This window comes from Poromitra crassiceps, assembly GCF_964638095.1.
Source record: "Poromitra crassiceps genome assembly, chromosome: 7".
Classification (NCBI taxonomy): domain Eukaryota; kingdom Metazoa; phylum Chordata; class Actinopteri; order Beryciformes; family Melamphaidae; genus Poromitra; species Poromitra crassiceps.
Genome location: NC_139628.1, coordinates 14,316,716 through 14,334,215, shown reverse-complemented (window position 1 = coordinate 14,334,215; position 17,500 = coordinate 14,316,716). Strand labels below are relative to the sequence as shown.

Genomic DNA, 17,500 nt, shown 5'->3' with positions numbered 1-17,500 from the left:
AATATAGCAAGAATTAGGGGCTACATGTCCAGACAGGATCTAGAAAAACTAATTCACGCCTTCATCTACAGTAGGTTAGACTACTGCAATAGCCTTTTCTCTGGTCTCTCCAAAAAAGAACTTAGGCAACTTCAGCTCATTCAGAATGCTGCTGCTAGAGTTCTAACGAAGACTAAGAAAGCTGATCATATCACTCCAGTTCTTAAGTCCTTACACTGGTTGCCAGTGTGTCATAGAATAGATTTTAAAATATTGTTACTAGTCTACAAATCACTTAATGGCCTAGGCCCAAAATACATCGCTGAATTGCTCCCACGCTACGAACCGTCTAGACCTCTCAGGTCAGCAGGGTCCGGCTCACTAACTGTCCCTAGCATCAAATCAAATCATGGGAAGGCCGCATTCACCCACTATGCTTCTGCTAGCTGGAACAAACTGCCTGAAGACCTCAGATCTGCCCCAACTTTACTTACTTTTAAAAATAGACTAAAGACTTTTATGTTTACCGTCGCTTTTAACTCATTGAGTGCCAGCCACTTTTGGAGAACGGACGCTCCCAGTGCCAGAGTTTCAGAGCGTTTTCAGTGATTTCTCGAGGCCCACAGAATATTGTGTGATATTACTATGTAAACACTGAACACGCACAAAGAACGATGAGACTCTATTCTATCATCTGCAAAAAAAAGTTTATTGATCCCATTTTCCGTTCTTTAGTTATGAGCCGGAGAAGATAGCTTGATTCATCCAAAAATAGCAATTTTTTTCTAGAAGCTGAGATAATTGGCCTTTTGTGAAATTAATCATTTCAAGCACATCACTGACTCTGAAGCTAATCTTTTCTAATGTAGTCACACCTCAAAAATAATTTCCTTCAATAAAACAGTTTAGGCCAGGGAATTTTGTTTGGCAGAATAATATTTTTAGCTACAACCAGCAGCGCTGGCCCCTGCGTGCGCTGCTGGTTGCAGCTTCTTGCTGGTTTTGATTTGCTGCTGGTGGGTATCGGATATTCTGGCTTGCGTTTGTCAATCCTGTCCTGCTGCCTGGGTCTGTCTGGGTGTTGTGTGTGTGCTGCTCTGCGTGCCCCCTCCCCCCCCCCCCCCGCCCCGCCCCGCCTCGCCTCGCCTCAACTGCACACTCCTCCTCCTGTCTGTGGTGGCTCTCTGCTGAGTTTGCTGTGCGCACAGTGAAGGGTGCGGAACAGCCAGGCTTTTTTACAGCGTTCCGCGTGTGTTTGTCACCGGCAACGATGCTTCCAGTTGAGAATAATAACTCCACGGTGTGGATGTGCAGATGTGCTGTCGCAACCGACACAGAGCGGCTCAATTGTGGGAGCAGATTGGCTGCTGCAGGCACAGCTGCAGTAACGTGCTTCAGCATATCGATGCATACGGATGCGATGCGATTTCCGTTTCCATAACGACTTCTTCTTTGTTTTTTCCTTGCCTTTCTGTTATGTGGAGAGCACTGTCGCCACCTAAGGGTTCTGTAAAATAGGTTATAGACCTCCAATAGCTACAATAGTTGTACCAGAGATGTATCAGGGATTGATCCACGTCCCACCGTCAAAAAACGCAATTGACGACAACCGTCGTCATTGGCACTCTACGTCAGTATTTGAATTGACGACAGCTGTCGTCATTGGCATTCAATGAGTTAATTGCTGACAGCTGTTTTTTAGGAGATATGGCCTATAAAGGTTCGAGTCCAACTATTATAAAGGTATGGACATTTCTCCAATCATGCGTGTGTAGTCATGTTTCTTATATGATGTCGGGGGATTCAATATAGAAAAATGTATTTATTCTATTATGCAAACCCAATGAGTCCTCTATAAGTTTTTAGCTCTTTTTGTAACTGCTGCGCCTGTTGCTTAATGCACTTTTTATACTCTTTTTAAAGTTTTGTTGTGATGCTTTTAAATGTCCATTTTATTCTCTTCTTTTATTCTTTTATTTTCCTGTCAGCCATTTTATGTGAAGCACTTTGAATTGCCTCTGTGTATGAAATGTGCTATACAAATAAACTTGACTTGACTTGACTTAAGTAGGAATTTCGGGTATCTGTAGTATTTATTTTTCTGACAACTTTTTCCTTTTACCCCTGTACGTTTTAGCACAGTGTTGTACTCTACTTTGATCTTTGGTGGTCAAACAAGATCATATGGTCACAAAGACTAAAGACAACAACTTATGTTAATGTTTTTGTTTTAAACGTCATGACTCAGGTTTAGATTTCCGATCTGCAAAGATTACATCCAGGAACGGCTTGGAATGATTTATTCACCTCTTCTTTTGTCCTGTCAGAGATAAAACATTGCAAAGTCACAATGATTCAGTTTTATTTTTATCTTTTTTGTAACTCACTCAATGAACTCATGTTCTCCCGTCCCCCTCTCTCTCCCTCTCTCTCTCTGTCTCTCTCTCCCTCTCTCTCTCTCTCTCTCTCCCTCCCTCTCCCTCTCTCTCTCTCCCTCTCTCTCCCTCTCTCTCTCTCTCTCTCTCTCTCTCTCTCCCTCCCTCTCTCCCTCTCTCTCTCTCTCTCTCCCTCCCTCTCCCTCTCTCTCTCTCTCTCCCTCTCTCTCTCTCTCCCTCCCTCCCTCTCTCTCTCTCTCTCCCTCTCTCTCTCTCTCCCTCCCTCCCTCTCTCTCTCCCTCTCTCTCTCTCTCTCCCTCCCTCTCTCTCTCTCCCTTCCTCTCCTCTCTCTCTCTCTCTCTCCCTCCCTCTCTCTCTCTCTCTCTCTCTCTCCCTCCCTCTCTCTCTCTCTCTCTCTCTGTCTCTCTCTCTCTCTGTCTCTCTCTCTCTCTCCCTCCCTCTCTCTCTCTCCCTCCCTCTCTCTCTCTCCCTGTAGTTTGTGGCTCAGCCAAACTGCCAGCAGCTGCTGGCCACGCTGTGGTATGATGGCTTCCCGGGCTGGAGGAGGCGACACTGGGCCGTCAAACTGGTCACCTGCTTCATCATAGGACTCCTCTTCCCTGTCTTCTCACTGGTGAGGAGGGAGTACGGTGGCCCTGAGGCTCAAAGCACAACATTTCAGGAAAACCAATTAACATTTCACAGAACACAACAAAACGTGTTTAAAGGCCCATTCCGTAAGATTTGGGAAGAAATAAATGTGCACAGTGTGTGTTTTATTACCAATGAGTGAATGCTCCGTTAACTTAAAAAATGAGCCCAGCAGCGTCTCTCTGTGTTCAGCCCTTCCAATGCCTATGCCTGCAAACTTTATCTAGGCAAGCCAAGTCAGGCCAAACAGCAGCACTTCGAGGGGAACTTAGAGTTGGGCTGTGTTTTCGGCCCATGGAGTGACCTTATTCCTAGTTCTAGGAAGGTTTCTAGAGGATGGGTCAAATGCAGAGGATGAATTGGGATAAATAAAAAGGATAACCGTACGTTAGCGTTAGCTTGTTGTATTAGATAACGTTAGCTTGCTTGCTAACTCGGCTATCTAATATAGATAATCACTTTACCACCCAGAAGCTCCGCTAATAACGTAAACATAAAATGTACTGTAATGCTTAATGGAACATTGTTTGACTGCAGTAACAGATCAAGTAGTCCATGGGCCAAACCCCAAAATTTCACTTATTGGTACCACTCAAGTGGGCAAATTCTAATCATGATTTTTGAACAGGTATATATCCATAGATGATATTTTAGTATGATAGCCTGGGCAGAATGGTAGCTTTGTCACAGTTATCAGCTCATGAAGTTAGCCAGCCCCTACAATAAATTTGTTTCTAGGTGCTGATGCATATCCTAATCTAGGCTCTTTTTCAGGACCTTTACTCATGTTCTATAAGAACATGTTTTACAACATTTGAAAGGGTAGCTTCTTAGCTTTTATTTAAGCTCAGCTGTGAGTCTGTCTGACAAATAAAGAGGTCACATGGGCTCTTCAAAGTGTCAGTGACATTCATTTTTCCAGAATTTTCGCCTAAACTATAGTCTTTATTTCAGCACTGTGGCAACTAGGAACATCACAGACACAAACAATAAACACTGGACTACTCATAGGACTATAAGGATTCAGAAAAGGTATAATGTACCCATACTATCCCATCGTGAGGGGTGAATGTGGCCCTTAAGGTAGAAGAATGACTTATCAAGGGAAATGAACCAGAGCCCTACATTTAATATATCAGTACCAGCCGGGTGGGCACATTTTACTTGTGATTTTTTTAAACCAGGAAAGTGCCCTCCCTGGAAATCATCTTTCTTTCATTATCCGTTGCCTAGGGTGTGTCTGGACTACTGTTAATATTACATAGATATAGGCAAACTATCCTATGATATTGTACATACTATACTATACTATACTATACTATACTATACTATACAATACTATACTAGATATATATACTATGCTTGTCTACTAAATGGACACATATCTCAGTTAAAAACAGTAAATTGACATGTTTCTCATTCAAAAATAGTTTTATTTGTGTTACATTATATGAACAGCTACATTCAAAATGTTTCCAGTCTTTCAGGACAATATTAGGACAATCTACCCTTCCTGAGACACCATGCTACCCACGAGGGCAACACCATCATCGTCATTCACATTTGAGTGTGCTGGTTGGCACATTTTTGTAGTTTGCACAAGTTTGTGCACTTCAGACCATTATTGAGACCTGTGCACTCTGGTGGTTTGCACGACCTCACACACTTGCAGGAGAGCAATTGCAAAACGGTCTGGTGCTGGGGGACCGCACATCCACTGGATTTCAAGCTGCCCCTCATCGTCTGTGGTCCACCCATGGTCCTTGGGGCTTGGTACAGATGGCTGGGTTTGAAGAGACCGTCTACAGATTGCAGTCTGATCGTTTGCATGAATGGAATGCATTGATAGCCAATCCTCAAATGGTGGAAGCTGGCTGGACTCGACCTCCCCACGTCTGGTGCAGAAAAGTTGGTATCGGAGGAGGTTGACATCTGTAATGTGTGTAGATGGTACATATACTGTACATGTGGCACATGATTTCCAGCAGCTTCTTGAAGAGCACATTAGAGACATCCCAAGCATGGCCAAGCTCAAGGAAGGCTTCTTGATATGTCCTGTCTGTTCAGGGTGCCCACTTTTCTGTGTCCTGCAAATGTGCTGACAGTGTTGCAGCCAGTGAACGTGTGCATGCCAATCAAGGCGCCAGCAATAGCGTGATTTGCATAGTTTGGTGATGTCCAGGAACATTGTCTTGTTCTGTGTTCCACATTTTTGGTACATTGGGCATGGGATGTCCTTGCTCCAACCCAGAGTCAGTAGCAGGACATCTGTGTCTGCCATGATGAGCATTGCCTTGAAGCCAGACTCTGCTACATGGAGAGCATGCATTAGCATGCAGGTGTCAGCTTCTTCCTGAGAGGATTTGAGCTGTGTTACCTCCTCCCATTGGTTTTTGTTAATTTTGAAGCAGACTACTTCACAGGTAACATATAAGGCCTTGTCTTTAGTTTCTATCTGTGTTTGGGTCCTTTCCATTCCTCAAACAATAATTTGATCAGACTGGCTTTGCTGGCAGTGCTGTAGAGCAGTTTCATCCACTGCTGGATGTTGTGGCTGGAATCATGCGGGTTGGCTACAACAATTGCAGTTGACAAGCTGACAAACTCATATTGGTCTGGACTGAGTGGATTCACCCAGGAGTTTTCCATGATATCAACAATGGACTGTACTTTAAGGACCATGGGTGGACCACAGATGATGAGAGGCAGCTTGAAATCCAGTGGATGTGCGGTTCCCCAGCACCAGGTGCCGTCTTGCAGTTGCTCTCCTGCGTGTGTGTGAGGTCGTGCAAACCACCAGAGTGCACATGTCTCAATAACGGTCTGAAATGCACAAACCTGTGCAAACTACAAACATGTGCCAACCAACACAGTGAGAGCTTGCTGCACAGCTGACAGACTCAGATGTGAATGACGATGATGGTGTTGCCCTCGTGGATGACATGGTCTCAGGAAGGGTAGATTGTCCTAATATTGTGTTGAAAGACTGGAAACATTTTGAATGTAGCTGTACATATACCGTAACACAAATCAAACTATTTTTGACTGAAAAGCGTGCCAATTTACTCTCTTTTTGACTGAGAAATGTGCCGATTTAGTAGACAATTAAGTATAGTATATCTATCTAGTATAGTATGTATAGTATCATAGGATAGCATGCCTATATCTAGACATGTAATATTAACAGTCAGTAGTCCAGACACCCCAGGGAGAGGATATAATGAAATTATGATTTCCCATAATTCCCATAAGTCCATAATTTAAGAGGGGTGGTTAAGCACTAATAAGCTACCATGGTCATCAAGGTCTATCATATAAAAACATAATCTAGGGATGAATAGGAATTTAAAAAAATCACAAGTAGAATTTGTCCACCCGGATGGTACCGATATCTTACATTTTGGGTTCTGGCCCATTTCCCTCGAGAAGGCATTCTTCTACCAAATTCAAAGGGCCAAATTCACCCCTCACGATGGGATAGTATGGGTACATTATACCTTTTCTGAATCCTTATAGTCCTATATGAGTATTCCAGTGTTTGTTGTTTGTGTCTGTGATGTTCCTAGATGCCACAGTGCTGAAATAAAGACTATAATTTAGGCGAAAACTGTTGAAAAATGAATGTCACTGACAATTTGAAGAGCCCATGTGACCTCTTTATTTGTCAGACAGACTCAGAACTGAGCTTAAATGAACGCTAAGAAGCTACCCTTTAAAATGTAGTCAAACATGTGGTAACGCTTTAGAATACAGCCCGCAAATAAGCATGTAGTTATAGTATTTAGTTATAGTATAACAACGGGGTTTAAGGAGTGTAGTTATACTCTAACTACACTCCTTAAACCCTGTTGTTATACTCTAACTACACTCCTTAAACCCCGTTGTTATACTCTAACTACACTCCCTAAACCCCGTTGTTATACTCTAACTACACTCCTTAAACCCCATTGTTATACTATAACTACACTCCTTAAACCCCGTTGTTATACTCTAACTACACTCCTTAAACCCCGTTGTTATACTATAACTACACTCCCTAAACCCCGTTGTTATACTCTAACTACACTCCTTAAACCCCATTGTTATACTCTAACTACACTCCTTAAACCCCGTTGTTATACTCTAACTACACTCCTTAAACCCCGTTGTTATACTATAACTACACTCCTTAAACCCCGTTGTTATACTCTAACTACACTCCTTAAACCCCATTGTTATACTCTAACTACACTCCTTAAACCCCGTTGTTATACTATAACTACACTCCTTAAACCCCGTTGTTATACTATAACTACACTCCTTAAACCCCGTTGTTATACTCTAACTAGACTCCTTAAACCCCGTTGTTATACTCTAACTACACTCCTTAAACCCCGTTGTTATACTCTAACTACACTCCTTAAACCCCGTTGTTATACTATAACTACACTCCTTAAACCCCGTAGTTACCCTGTAAGTACAGTGTGGTACCCCGTAATTAGCCTATAAGTACAAACATTTGTCCCCTGCTTCATAATACAGCCCGCAACCCCGTAGTTAGACTATAACTACACTCCTTAAACCCCGTTGTTATACCATAACTACACTCCTTAAACCCCGTTGTTATACCATAACTACACTCCTTAAACCCTGTTGTTATACTATAACTACACTCGTTAAACCCCGTAGTTAGACTATAAGTACAGATCTTGTTACCCTCTAGTTAAAGTATTAATTCACTCCTTAAACCCCGTAGTTAGACTATAACTACAGCCCTAAACCCCGTTGTTATACTATAACTACATGCTTATTTGCGGGCTGTATTCTAAAGCGTTACCAAACATGTTCTCATAGAACATGAGTAAAGGTCCTGAGCCTAAAATAGGATATGCATCAGCACCTAGAATCAAATTTATTGTAGGGGCTGGCTAACTTCATGAGCTGATAACTGTGACAAAGCTACCATTCTGCAAAGGCTATCATACTAAAATATCATCTATGGATATATACCTGTTCAAAAATCATGATTAGAATTTGTCCACTTGAGTGGTACCGATATGTGCAATTTTAGTGTTTGGCCCATGGACTAAATAGGGGAAAATAAGAAAATGTCCAATAAATATAAAAAGCTACTCCTGTGTAAAGGCTATCATATATTAATTTACTTATATTGACCCTATAAACAATTTAGTATAGGTAAAGTTTTGCCCACCCAGATGGTACCGATATCTGGTCTGGCCCATGGACTAATAGGTGTCATCCAAGAGAACAAGAGTGAAATGTTAGAGATGATCACTTTAAACTCAGAACAAAACAAAACAAAAATAGCAAGTGACCCTAATCATCTTCGCTATAGTTTTAAATTGTGTGTAGTGTATTTATTTAAAAAAAATTCAGGACACCCTATTTGAATTCCAGGCGACCCCACTTAGGGGAAGCAGGTAGTTAGCTCCTCATGCTAACGTTAGTATCCATCCACCACGTGCCAACCCAAGCACGACCAAACATGCCACAATAACAGAGGAGGCAAAGGAGAGGAAGGAAAGGAGAGGAGTAGCGAGGAAGGAGAGGATAGTAAAGTAGGGATAGAAAGTAGTAAATGTAATTATTACATGAAGAATATCTGACTGTAATTCACTCTTCTCTGGCCTACCTTCAACTACAACAAAACACAAAGTAAAGTAACTATTACGCTAGCCGCTAGCATTAGCCACAGTAGCCGACTACCCACAATGCATTACGTTATCCCAGCACTCGAACGACACGTCTGTAGAGCAGAATGGCTCTGCTGTAAAATCCTCATAGACGTTTTTTTGTCAAGTTAAAACCATAGACTGGAAAACAGTCTATTACACCGGAAGCGGAAGAAGCACCCATCAGGCATCATGGCAGCTAGAAATAAGGTGGATAGTTACGTTTAGAAAAAAAATGAGGGGGGTACGGTGGTACAGTGGTAAGCGCTGTCGCCTCACAGCTCGAAGGTCCTGGGTTCGACTCCCACCTGGGACGCTGTGAGCGCTGAAGGGTGCCCGTCCGCATGTCCTCGAGTGCCCACCGCCCGGGTGGGGTCGTCAAAAGGGCCTTTCTTTGTGGAGTTTGCATGTTCTCCCCGTGCCTCCCGGGGGTTTCCTTCATATAGGAACCCCCTTCACAAATACATGCAATATCATGGTTGCTAATGTGGTTCCTCCTCTGGTCATTAAGGGCGCCTGTTCAGAGGGAGGGGAACCGGTTGGAATAGCGTGAACCTCCCACCACGTGCTATGTCCTAGATTCAAGATTCAAGATTCAAGATTTTTATTGTCACTCCATGGTATAAGTATCACGTGTGAAATTCTTGTGCTGTGGACTCCGTTTACGACATAGTACAAATAGGCAACAAGCAATGAGCAATAGGCAATAAGAAATAGGCATCAATAAGCAATACTAAGCAGCAATAGGCAATAAGGCAGAATAGCGATAAGACAAGTCAGTGGCATATTCATTGCACATAGGTGCACATGTCATGTGCATATGATAGACGTGTTCAGACATTTTAAATTCGACGTATTTGACATACAATGCAAATAGCATGTACCTTATTAAACATACAATTAAACATTAGGCATTGTGCATACGTTAGACGTGTTCAGACATTTTAAATTCGACGTATTTGACATACAGGTGCAAATAGCATGTACCTTGTTAAACATACAATTAAACATTAGGCATACATAATGGTAGCAGCTACGGTACGACTACTACACTATTTGTGTATGTTAAGGAGTCTCGTGGCCTGCGGGAAGAAACTGTTCCTCAAGCAATTTGTGCGTGCTTTTGGAACCCTGTATCTCCTCCCTGAGGGTAGCAGGGAGAACAGGCTGTTGTGGGGATGGTTTGTGTCTTTGATGATCTTCAGGGACCTCCTGAGGCACCGCTGGTTATACAGTTTATGCAGTTCTGGCAACTCATCTCCTGTTACGTGCTGGGCCGCACGCCTCACCCTCCGTAGCGCCCTGCGGTCCATGGTGGTACAGTTCCCGTACCAGGCGGTGAAGCAGCCAGTCAGCAGGCTTTCAATGGTGCCTCTGTAGAAGTCCCTGAGGATTTCTTTCCTTAGCCCAAATTTCTTCAGGCGCCTGAGTCCGTGTATTCGCTGTTGGGCCTTTTTGACAACAGTGGCGGTGTGGCCGGCCCAGGTCAGGTCCTGGTGGATGTTGACTCCCAGGTACTTGAAGCTGTCCACCCTTTCCACCACTGTGCCGTTGATGGTGATTGGGGGGTGTGCGCCCCCCCCTCTCCTGTAGTCCACAATGATCTCCTTGGTCTTGGAGACGTTCAGAGAGAGGTGGTTGTCCTGGCACCATTGTTCCAGGACCCTCACCTCCTCTCTGTAGGCCGTCTCGTCGCCCCCCGAGATCAGCCCCACGACTGCTGTGTCGTCTGCAAACTTCACGATGGTGTTTGAAGTTTGAGTCGCCACGCAGTCGTGGGTGTAGAGGTCGTACCAGAAGGGGCTGGAGACGCACCCCTGGGGCGCTCCTATGCTGATGGTCAGTGGGGAGGAGGTGAGGTTGCCCACCCTCACCACCTGGCGGCGGTCTGTCAGGAAGTCCAGGATCCAGTCGCACATCGCTGTGTTTAGTCCCAGGTCCCTGGGACCTGGGACCTGACCTGGGACCTTCACCTGACCAGTGAAGCTTTCCCTGTCAGGTGAAAAGAAGCGGCTGGCTAACTGCCCATGTCTCGGAGGAAGCATGGAGCCAGTTTCGGCTCTCCCCAGATCGGCAGAGGGTTGAGTAGCAACCAGGATAAATTGGATTAGCACTAATGGGGGATAAAAATGCGATGAAAAATCGGGGGGAATAAAAAAAAATTAGTCGGTCAAAGTAACTATTTAGGTTACCCCTGTGTGCTCAGTTTATTAAAATAACGGCTATTTAGAAATCTGATTTTCGTTCTGGTCAGCTGACAGAAGCCGGGCTCTCAGCTGTCAACTGTCAAACTCTCTGTTTACAACTTGCTGCAAGCCAGCCAGGCGCTCTGGGAGAGCGCGCGCTGTCTGTATCAGCGAAATCGAAGAGGAAAAAGATTAGATCAACACAAACAAAACAACGAAATGGGCAGTTAACAGCAACACACTGAGAGACTTCCTTGTACAAAACAACCTGGACACCAACATTGAAAGCTTCAGATGGTTTTCGGTGAGTCTCCTCCAGCCTCGCGCCATTTACGTCGTTTAAGACCCGCAGACGTTAACGTAATTCCCTGGAAAGTTTCAACGAGCCAGTTACATGTCGTTGCATTCTTAGACATTGCCGTTTGCTTTATTTTGTACGTTACATACAATTGGCCAAGTTATTACTAGTTAGTTTATGGGCTAGAAATTCTGTCGGGCAGCGGCCATTTTCTCCTATGAAAATCTCGAGCAGCCGGGACTATTTTGTCTCCACTTCTCAACTAATATCCAAAGTTATGAAAACTAGATTTTGATTGCAAAACACATGAAAATATAAATTAATGGTCTTAATTTGTTTATTTGGCAAGTGACTATGGTATAAGCGGGTTAATGCACGTCCATTATCAGAAATTACTAATAATTTCTGACAATGGACACCTCGAAGTGCATTAACCCTTACATAAACTGTATTGATCCCCAAGGGGGAAATTCATAATATATCACCAGACAAACAAATTTCTAAATGCAGGACGACAGAGGCAGAATGCTGAAAATTGGCATGGAGTTCTCTGTGTGTGTGTGTGTGTGTGTGTGTGTGTGTGTGTGTGTGTGTGTGTGTGTGTGTGTGTGTGTGTGTGTGTGCGTGCGTGCGCGTGCGTGCGTGCGAAGGTGTGTGTTCCTGCCAATTGGGTAAAAGGGGGCGGTGGAGTTCAACTTTGGAAATGCAGGGTGGCAGAGGCAGAGTCGGGTGGGCTGCCCCAACCATCCTGCATTTCAGAAATGTGCATATATGTTTAGTTTACTTTATTTAGTACGTAATAATATCAAGAACAAACGTAAGGATACAAAAGGATGAAAAGATTGTGCAGGTACAGGACAAGAAACCCTAATGGGGTCATCTTACCTAAAAAAACAATTGCACCAATATTAACAGCAATTCCATCTAAACACACAATACAACCCAAAACAAGACAGAAGAACAAACACAAATAAAAGCAAACAAAATGAAACATAAAACAAGCTGTTTAAAAGGCAATGTGAGGTGTAGGGTGTAATGTGCGAGGACTTTGAGTGACTCAACAGAGAGCTTCTGAGATTGGATTTATAAGAGATGATGGATGATGCGTGTTTGGCTCATCGACATGTATAAATGGACGGAGGATCTGGTCCCCTTTAGTGAAGCCGCTGCATGTTAGATCCTCCTTTAGTGAAGCCGCTGCATGTTAGATCCTCCTTTAGTGAAGCCGCTGCATGTTAGATCCTCCTTTAGTGAAGCCGCTGCATGTTAGATCCTCCTTTAGTGAAGCCGCTGCATGTTAGATCGCCGCTCTGGCGGCAGGTGCCAGTATAGGTCACAAGGCCCGCCTCCGCCATCTTAGTGGATGGGGAAATGGACAAACGAAACAATATCACAGTACACGTCAGATAATTTGTTTCCAAAGGGGGTTTGTATCATTTTAGATAGTTATTATCATGCTAATGCCTGTGCAAGTGGTCATTTTTCTGATCAGTAGTTTGTGTTTAAGTAGTTATTTGACGTATAAAAAGGGATGATTGGCAGCTGTGGCAGCCAGTCTCAAGCCGTCATTGGCTGGACAGGCTCTTCATATTATAGATCTAGTGTTAGTTTTACATAGACAAGACACAGTACTACTGCTTTGATCTGTGGTACCAGACATATCGATGGACCGCAATAAAAAGGACATTGTTTTCAGAAAGGTGCGCGAGGAAGTAACGTTGGTTGGGGACTGAAGTAGTAAGTTCAGAAAATATGTGTTTTATTAGGTACTCCAGCTACGTTATCGGTTATTTTAATACACAATGGTTTTAGCGGATGCAGGCTAGCCGCTTGTGTTAGCCGGCTGTTTTGCATTATTTGTCGGCTTAATATTACTATAACTTAACAACCGATAACGACAGCTGGAATAACACAATAGACACATTTTCAGAACTTACCAGGTTGTCCAACTGCCTGCGTATGCCAGGAAATGTGTTTTATAACGTTAACTCCCGGGTATAAGATGGGGCCTACACAAGTGTACACAACCACCAGCCATTAGCTAATCGCTAACGGGTTAGCACTAGCTTATACAAACAGACACTGGAGGTTTTATTTTTGGTAGTAAAGCAATAAACGTTTTTATATGGATATCTCAGGGAAGTGCTTTGACTGTGGGGATGTTTGTTCTTCACAAGCTCCTTTCTTAGCTGTTGTAAGGATATACAGAGAAGAGACCAGGCAGCCTGGGCTATATTAAATAGAACGTTACTTGGCTGCCCTACTCACACTATACCAGTAAACAACGTAGCCTAAAGCGTCAAGGTTAGATTTGTTAAACCAACATTTGCTCCAAAAGGAATTAAATCATAAAGTTAATCCAAATGCCACGGAAACATAGGCTAATTAACACAGAGCTGCAAAGATCAGTTCATCTGATAATTTCCCCCTTATACAGTAGGTCAGTGAGAGGCTGAGAGCAGGCCGGAGGTCTGACTTGTCTGGCTCAATCTCCGACAACAAAAATCAGATTTCCGTACAGGCGTCATTTTGATGAACTGATCTCATAGTGGGAATCTTCCCGGTTACTTTTGGCGAGACAAAAAATATTACAACTTAAAGTGCCATATTGACAGAGCTAGACTGTATATAAATACACAACGCACTGTGCGCAAATCTAGAAACAGCAGCTCTACATAAGAAAGTTCAGAGGGGCGGTGACCTCACAGAGGTTCTAACTCAACGGAGCTACTGCGCAGAATCTGGTTCACTGATCTGGCAGGATTTCGGCTTCACTCGACCCTACTGGGCAGATACAGCCACCCTCTCTCCATATTTAATATAGCTCAGTGGTTTGGCTATGTTGATTTGTTCCATAGTATGGCTCCTCTGTAGCATAAAAATATGTTTATTTGTAGTCCGACAGTATAGAGACACTGCGGAGGGCGTCATCATTCAGAAACCACGCCCAAAACGGGGGGAAACAAAAACTCCCCCCCCCCCAAATCCTGCCGTTCTCCTATGTCATGTGCATGGCCGCATGTTGCACACAAAGATCATATATATGGAAGATGGGGGGGGGCTGATACCGATAATGAAACCAGCTTCTTTAATGAGCTCAAATCAATAAAATATGCTGCATGCATATTCTGAGTGCAATAAACAAATCAACGTCGGTTTAAACATGCACTATATTAACATCATTTTCAGAGCTTTGCCTTCAAACAGCACAGGGCACTACTTCTCAACCAGAGAACCTCCATATTAATACACTGCTGCACGCTGTAGTACTCCGCAGACCATGGCTGTTTGGGTCAGGAAGTGCTCATCGATAATAGTGCTGAATGATAATACAGTCTAGCCTACAATGTTTTTTATTTCTTTGTTTATTTGGATCTCTTTTAGCCCAATTGGACTATTCTTCCAAGAGTCCATAGCATAACATGTAATACAATTAACAGAAACATAATAGACCAAATCACCGTGACGTCACCATGTAAACAAATTTACTTCCGGGTACCACTTGGGGAAGGCGGCAGGTTTAAATGTGCGTGTTGTCAAATAAATGCTGTCAAACCCTCTCGCTGTTTTCGGCCGACTACTTTCAATTTAAATGGTTAAACGGTTGGTAAACATGCTTGTCCGACGTATCTAGCCTTTCTTCTGTGTTTGTTTTATGTAGTGTTAGCTAGCTAATAACGTTTGTTTGTCTGTCAAACTCGCTGTTTTTTTGCAGACTCGTTAACGTTACAGACAGAGCTACTGACGCCACGTTAATTTAATTTAGCTTCAAGTCTACTCTGGTCTGGTCCAACAGGTAAATTAGCTAGTCTGGTCTCCACTAACGTTAGTGAAAGTGTTGTTATGAATGATATTAAACAACAACACAACGGACAAACCATTTTTGTCTTCTTTGTCTGTTTTTGTCTTCAACACGTCAGTTTGTGCCGTCCACCGCCATTATAATGTGTGGACCTCAGGGGTACCCGGAAGTAAATGTAAACATCCCCGCTGATTTGGTCTATACAATAATACAATAATACAATACCAAAATCTGAAGTTTAAAGCTACATAACAGTACACTCAATGCAAATACAAAATATTTCAAAAATTACAACAAAATGTCCTAATCCTAATATACAAAAATAAATACCTAGAACATAGAATTACCAGTATACCCGCATTTAAAAGTTACAGTGTACATAATCAAACTGAGCATATCAGAGATACAGAGATTTACTTCCAGTGTTCTTTGAAAATGCCTTTGATGTTTTGTTTAAATAATCATTTTGGTAAGTTCCTAATGGGCTCAGGTAAACCATTCCACAGTTTAACAGCACGATAAGAAAACATTTTTTTCCCAGTTTCTAGCCTAATCTTAGGTAGTGAATAATTATTGTGCTTGCTGCTCTGGTGTTGACCAAGTCTGTCTTTCACTTGCTGGAACCTGCTTTTCAACAGCAATCCAGTCTTTCTCAATGGTTTTTGTACACTGTATCTCTCTCTCTCTCTCTCTCTCTCTCTCTCTCTCTCTCTCTGTGTTTCTTTCCCTCCCCGCTGTTCAATTTCATGTAAAGTTTTGTTGGCACTGAAGTTGACATTGCCAGGAGCAGCGTAGATGAGCGAAATAATCGAGCAGCACTTAAACAAACAATAAAAACAACAGAGCTGCTAGACAAACCATTCAAACAATACAAGGGGAGCGGGCGGCTGAGCGTATAATGAACTGTCTTATATAGACTCTCTCTCTCTCTCTCTCTCTCTCTCTCTCTCTCACTCTCTCTCTCTCTCTCTCTCTCTCTCTCTCTCTCTCTCTCTCTCACTCTCTCTCCAATTCAGTTCAGAAGATCTTGACTGCCGGAGCATCAGTTAACCCATTGATACCTGATGCACCATTTGCGTCCCTCATTTGTGTGTGTATCCCTTTAAGACCACGAACCGCGTGACGCATAGAGAGAAATAGGAGGTGTGGAGTGAGAGAGGTAATCTGAGTGAGTGAGTGTCACGCTCAGTGAGTGAGAGTTGGCGGCTATGCTTGGTAGCATGATTGCGATCTTGAGGGAACTGTTTGAACAGACAGGGTGCACACAAAGATCATATATACGGACGTTGAGCACTCCAACTTACTTCCTTGACAGCTAGATCCACATTTTTCTCCCTGCCAAATTCTCAACGGCTTCCGTGTTTTGCTCGGGAGTACAAAAAAACTTGAATCGGCGATTTTTTACATTTGTTGTCTACGCAGCCCCACCACACACCAGCTTTTAGCTATGTTTAATTCAAGGAAAATGACGTTGGTGTGTGGAAGTGAATGGAGCGCTTTCCCCCGTGATGGGCGTGGCCTATTTCATGCAGTGTCTCTATGGAGGCCATGGTCTCCGTTGCCCCTCTGGCTGTGATGCCCTGAGAGCCCTAAGGCCACCTTGGCAGTGCCCTGCTACCAGCCTGCTACTGTCAGCTGCTTTAAAAGCATCAGTGGTCTCAGTTTAATGTAGCTGCAAAGGATGTGTGTTTTAATCATTTTAACACACATTTCAGAAAAATCACTCTTCATGATGTCAGTAGAGCAATTGCCTTCTCACATGTGCCCTAAAAAAAATTGCGACGCAGAAGGCCAGATGGCCTTACCCCTAAAAGGACAAAATTCCCAGCCTGTTAAGTATACTGTACATGTGTCCATAAGCACCATAACCTAGAATTCCCCAGGGGCACATTTTGCAAATTTTTGAACATCAAATCGTTCATTAATCCTTATTTAAACTTGTTTTATAAATGACACCATGGAGCAGATGACTTGGCTCGTTGAGTACCATAAATACTTAGTGCTTACCATTAAACTTTAATGGCTGTGTGGATGCTGAAGATCTTATGATCCAATAGTGGCGATAGAGGGGAGTTTCTGTGCTCGTCTATCTGACCTTATCATTTCTGTGCTCGTCTATCTGACCTTATCGTTTCTGTGCTCGTCTATCTGACCTTATTGTTTCTGTGCGCTCTCTTTTTCTCATTTTGTGAAATGTAGTTTTTCCTCTTTCTTTCTTTTTGCATCTGAAGTAGGAACATGAATAATACTAATAATAATAATAGCATTAATAATAATAACAATAACACAACAACAGCAATAATAATAATACAAATAAAAATTATCAACTTTATTTGTATAGCACCTTTGTTATCAAGGTGTCTGTACAAGTGAAGATAAAATACAATACAATACAAATAAGATGAAATTAAAACATTAAAACAACATAATGCATGACACACAACAGAAGAAACATGCCACGGAGCAGTGGTAAAATACAGGAAAACAATTATATGCAAACACAAGCGTAGAACAATTAAAAATAGGCTCTTAAAACA

The 17,500-nt window shown here is 42.9% G+C and overlaps 1 protein-coding gene across 2 annotated transcripts in view; it reads left to right on the top strand.

The window, feature by feature from the left end:
* trpc5a (transient receptor potential cation channel, subfamily C, member 5a) overlaps positions 1-17,500 on the top strand; it is a gene marked incomplete at both ends in the record, with an annotated part of 171,682 nt that overhangs the window by 92,842 nt on the left and 61,340 nt on the right. For both annotated transcript variants that reach the window (XM_083640792.1, XM_083640791.1), the window contains one exon: positions 2,851-2,988. In XM_083640792.1, coding sequence (XP_083496918.1) covers positions 2,851-2,988 — 138 coding nt within the window. The remainder of the gene's footprint in view (positions 1-2,850; positions 2,989-17,500) is intronic.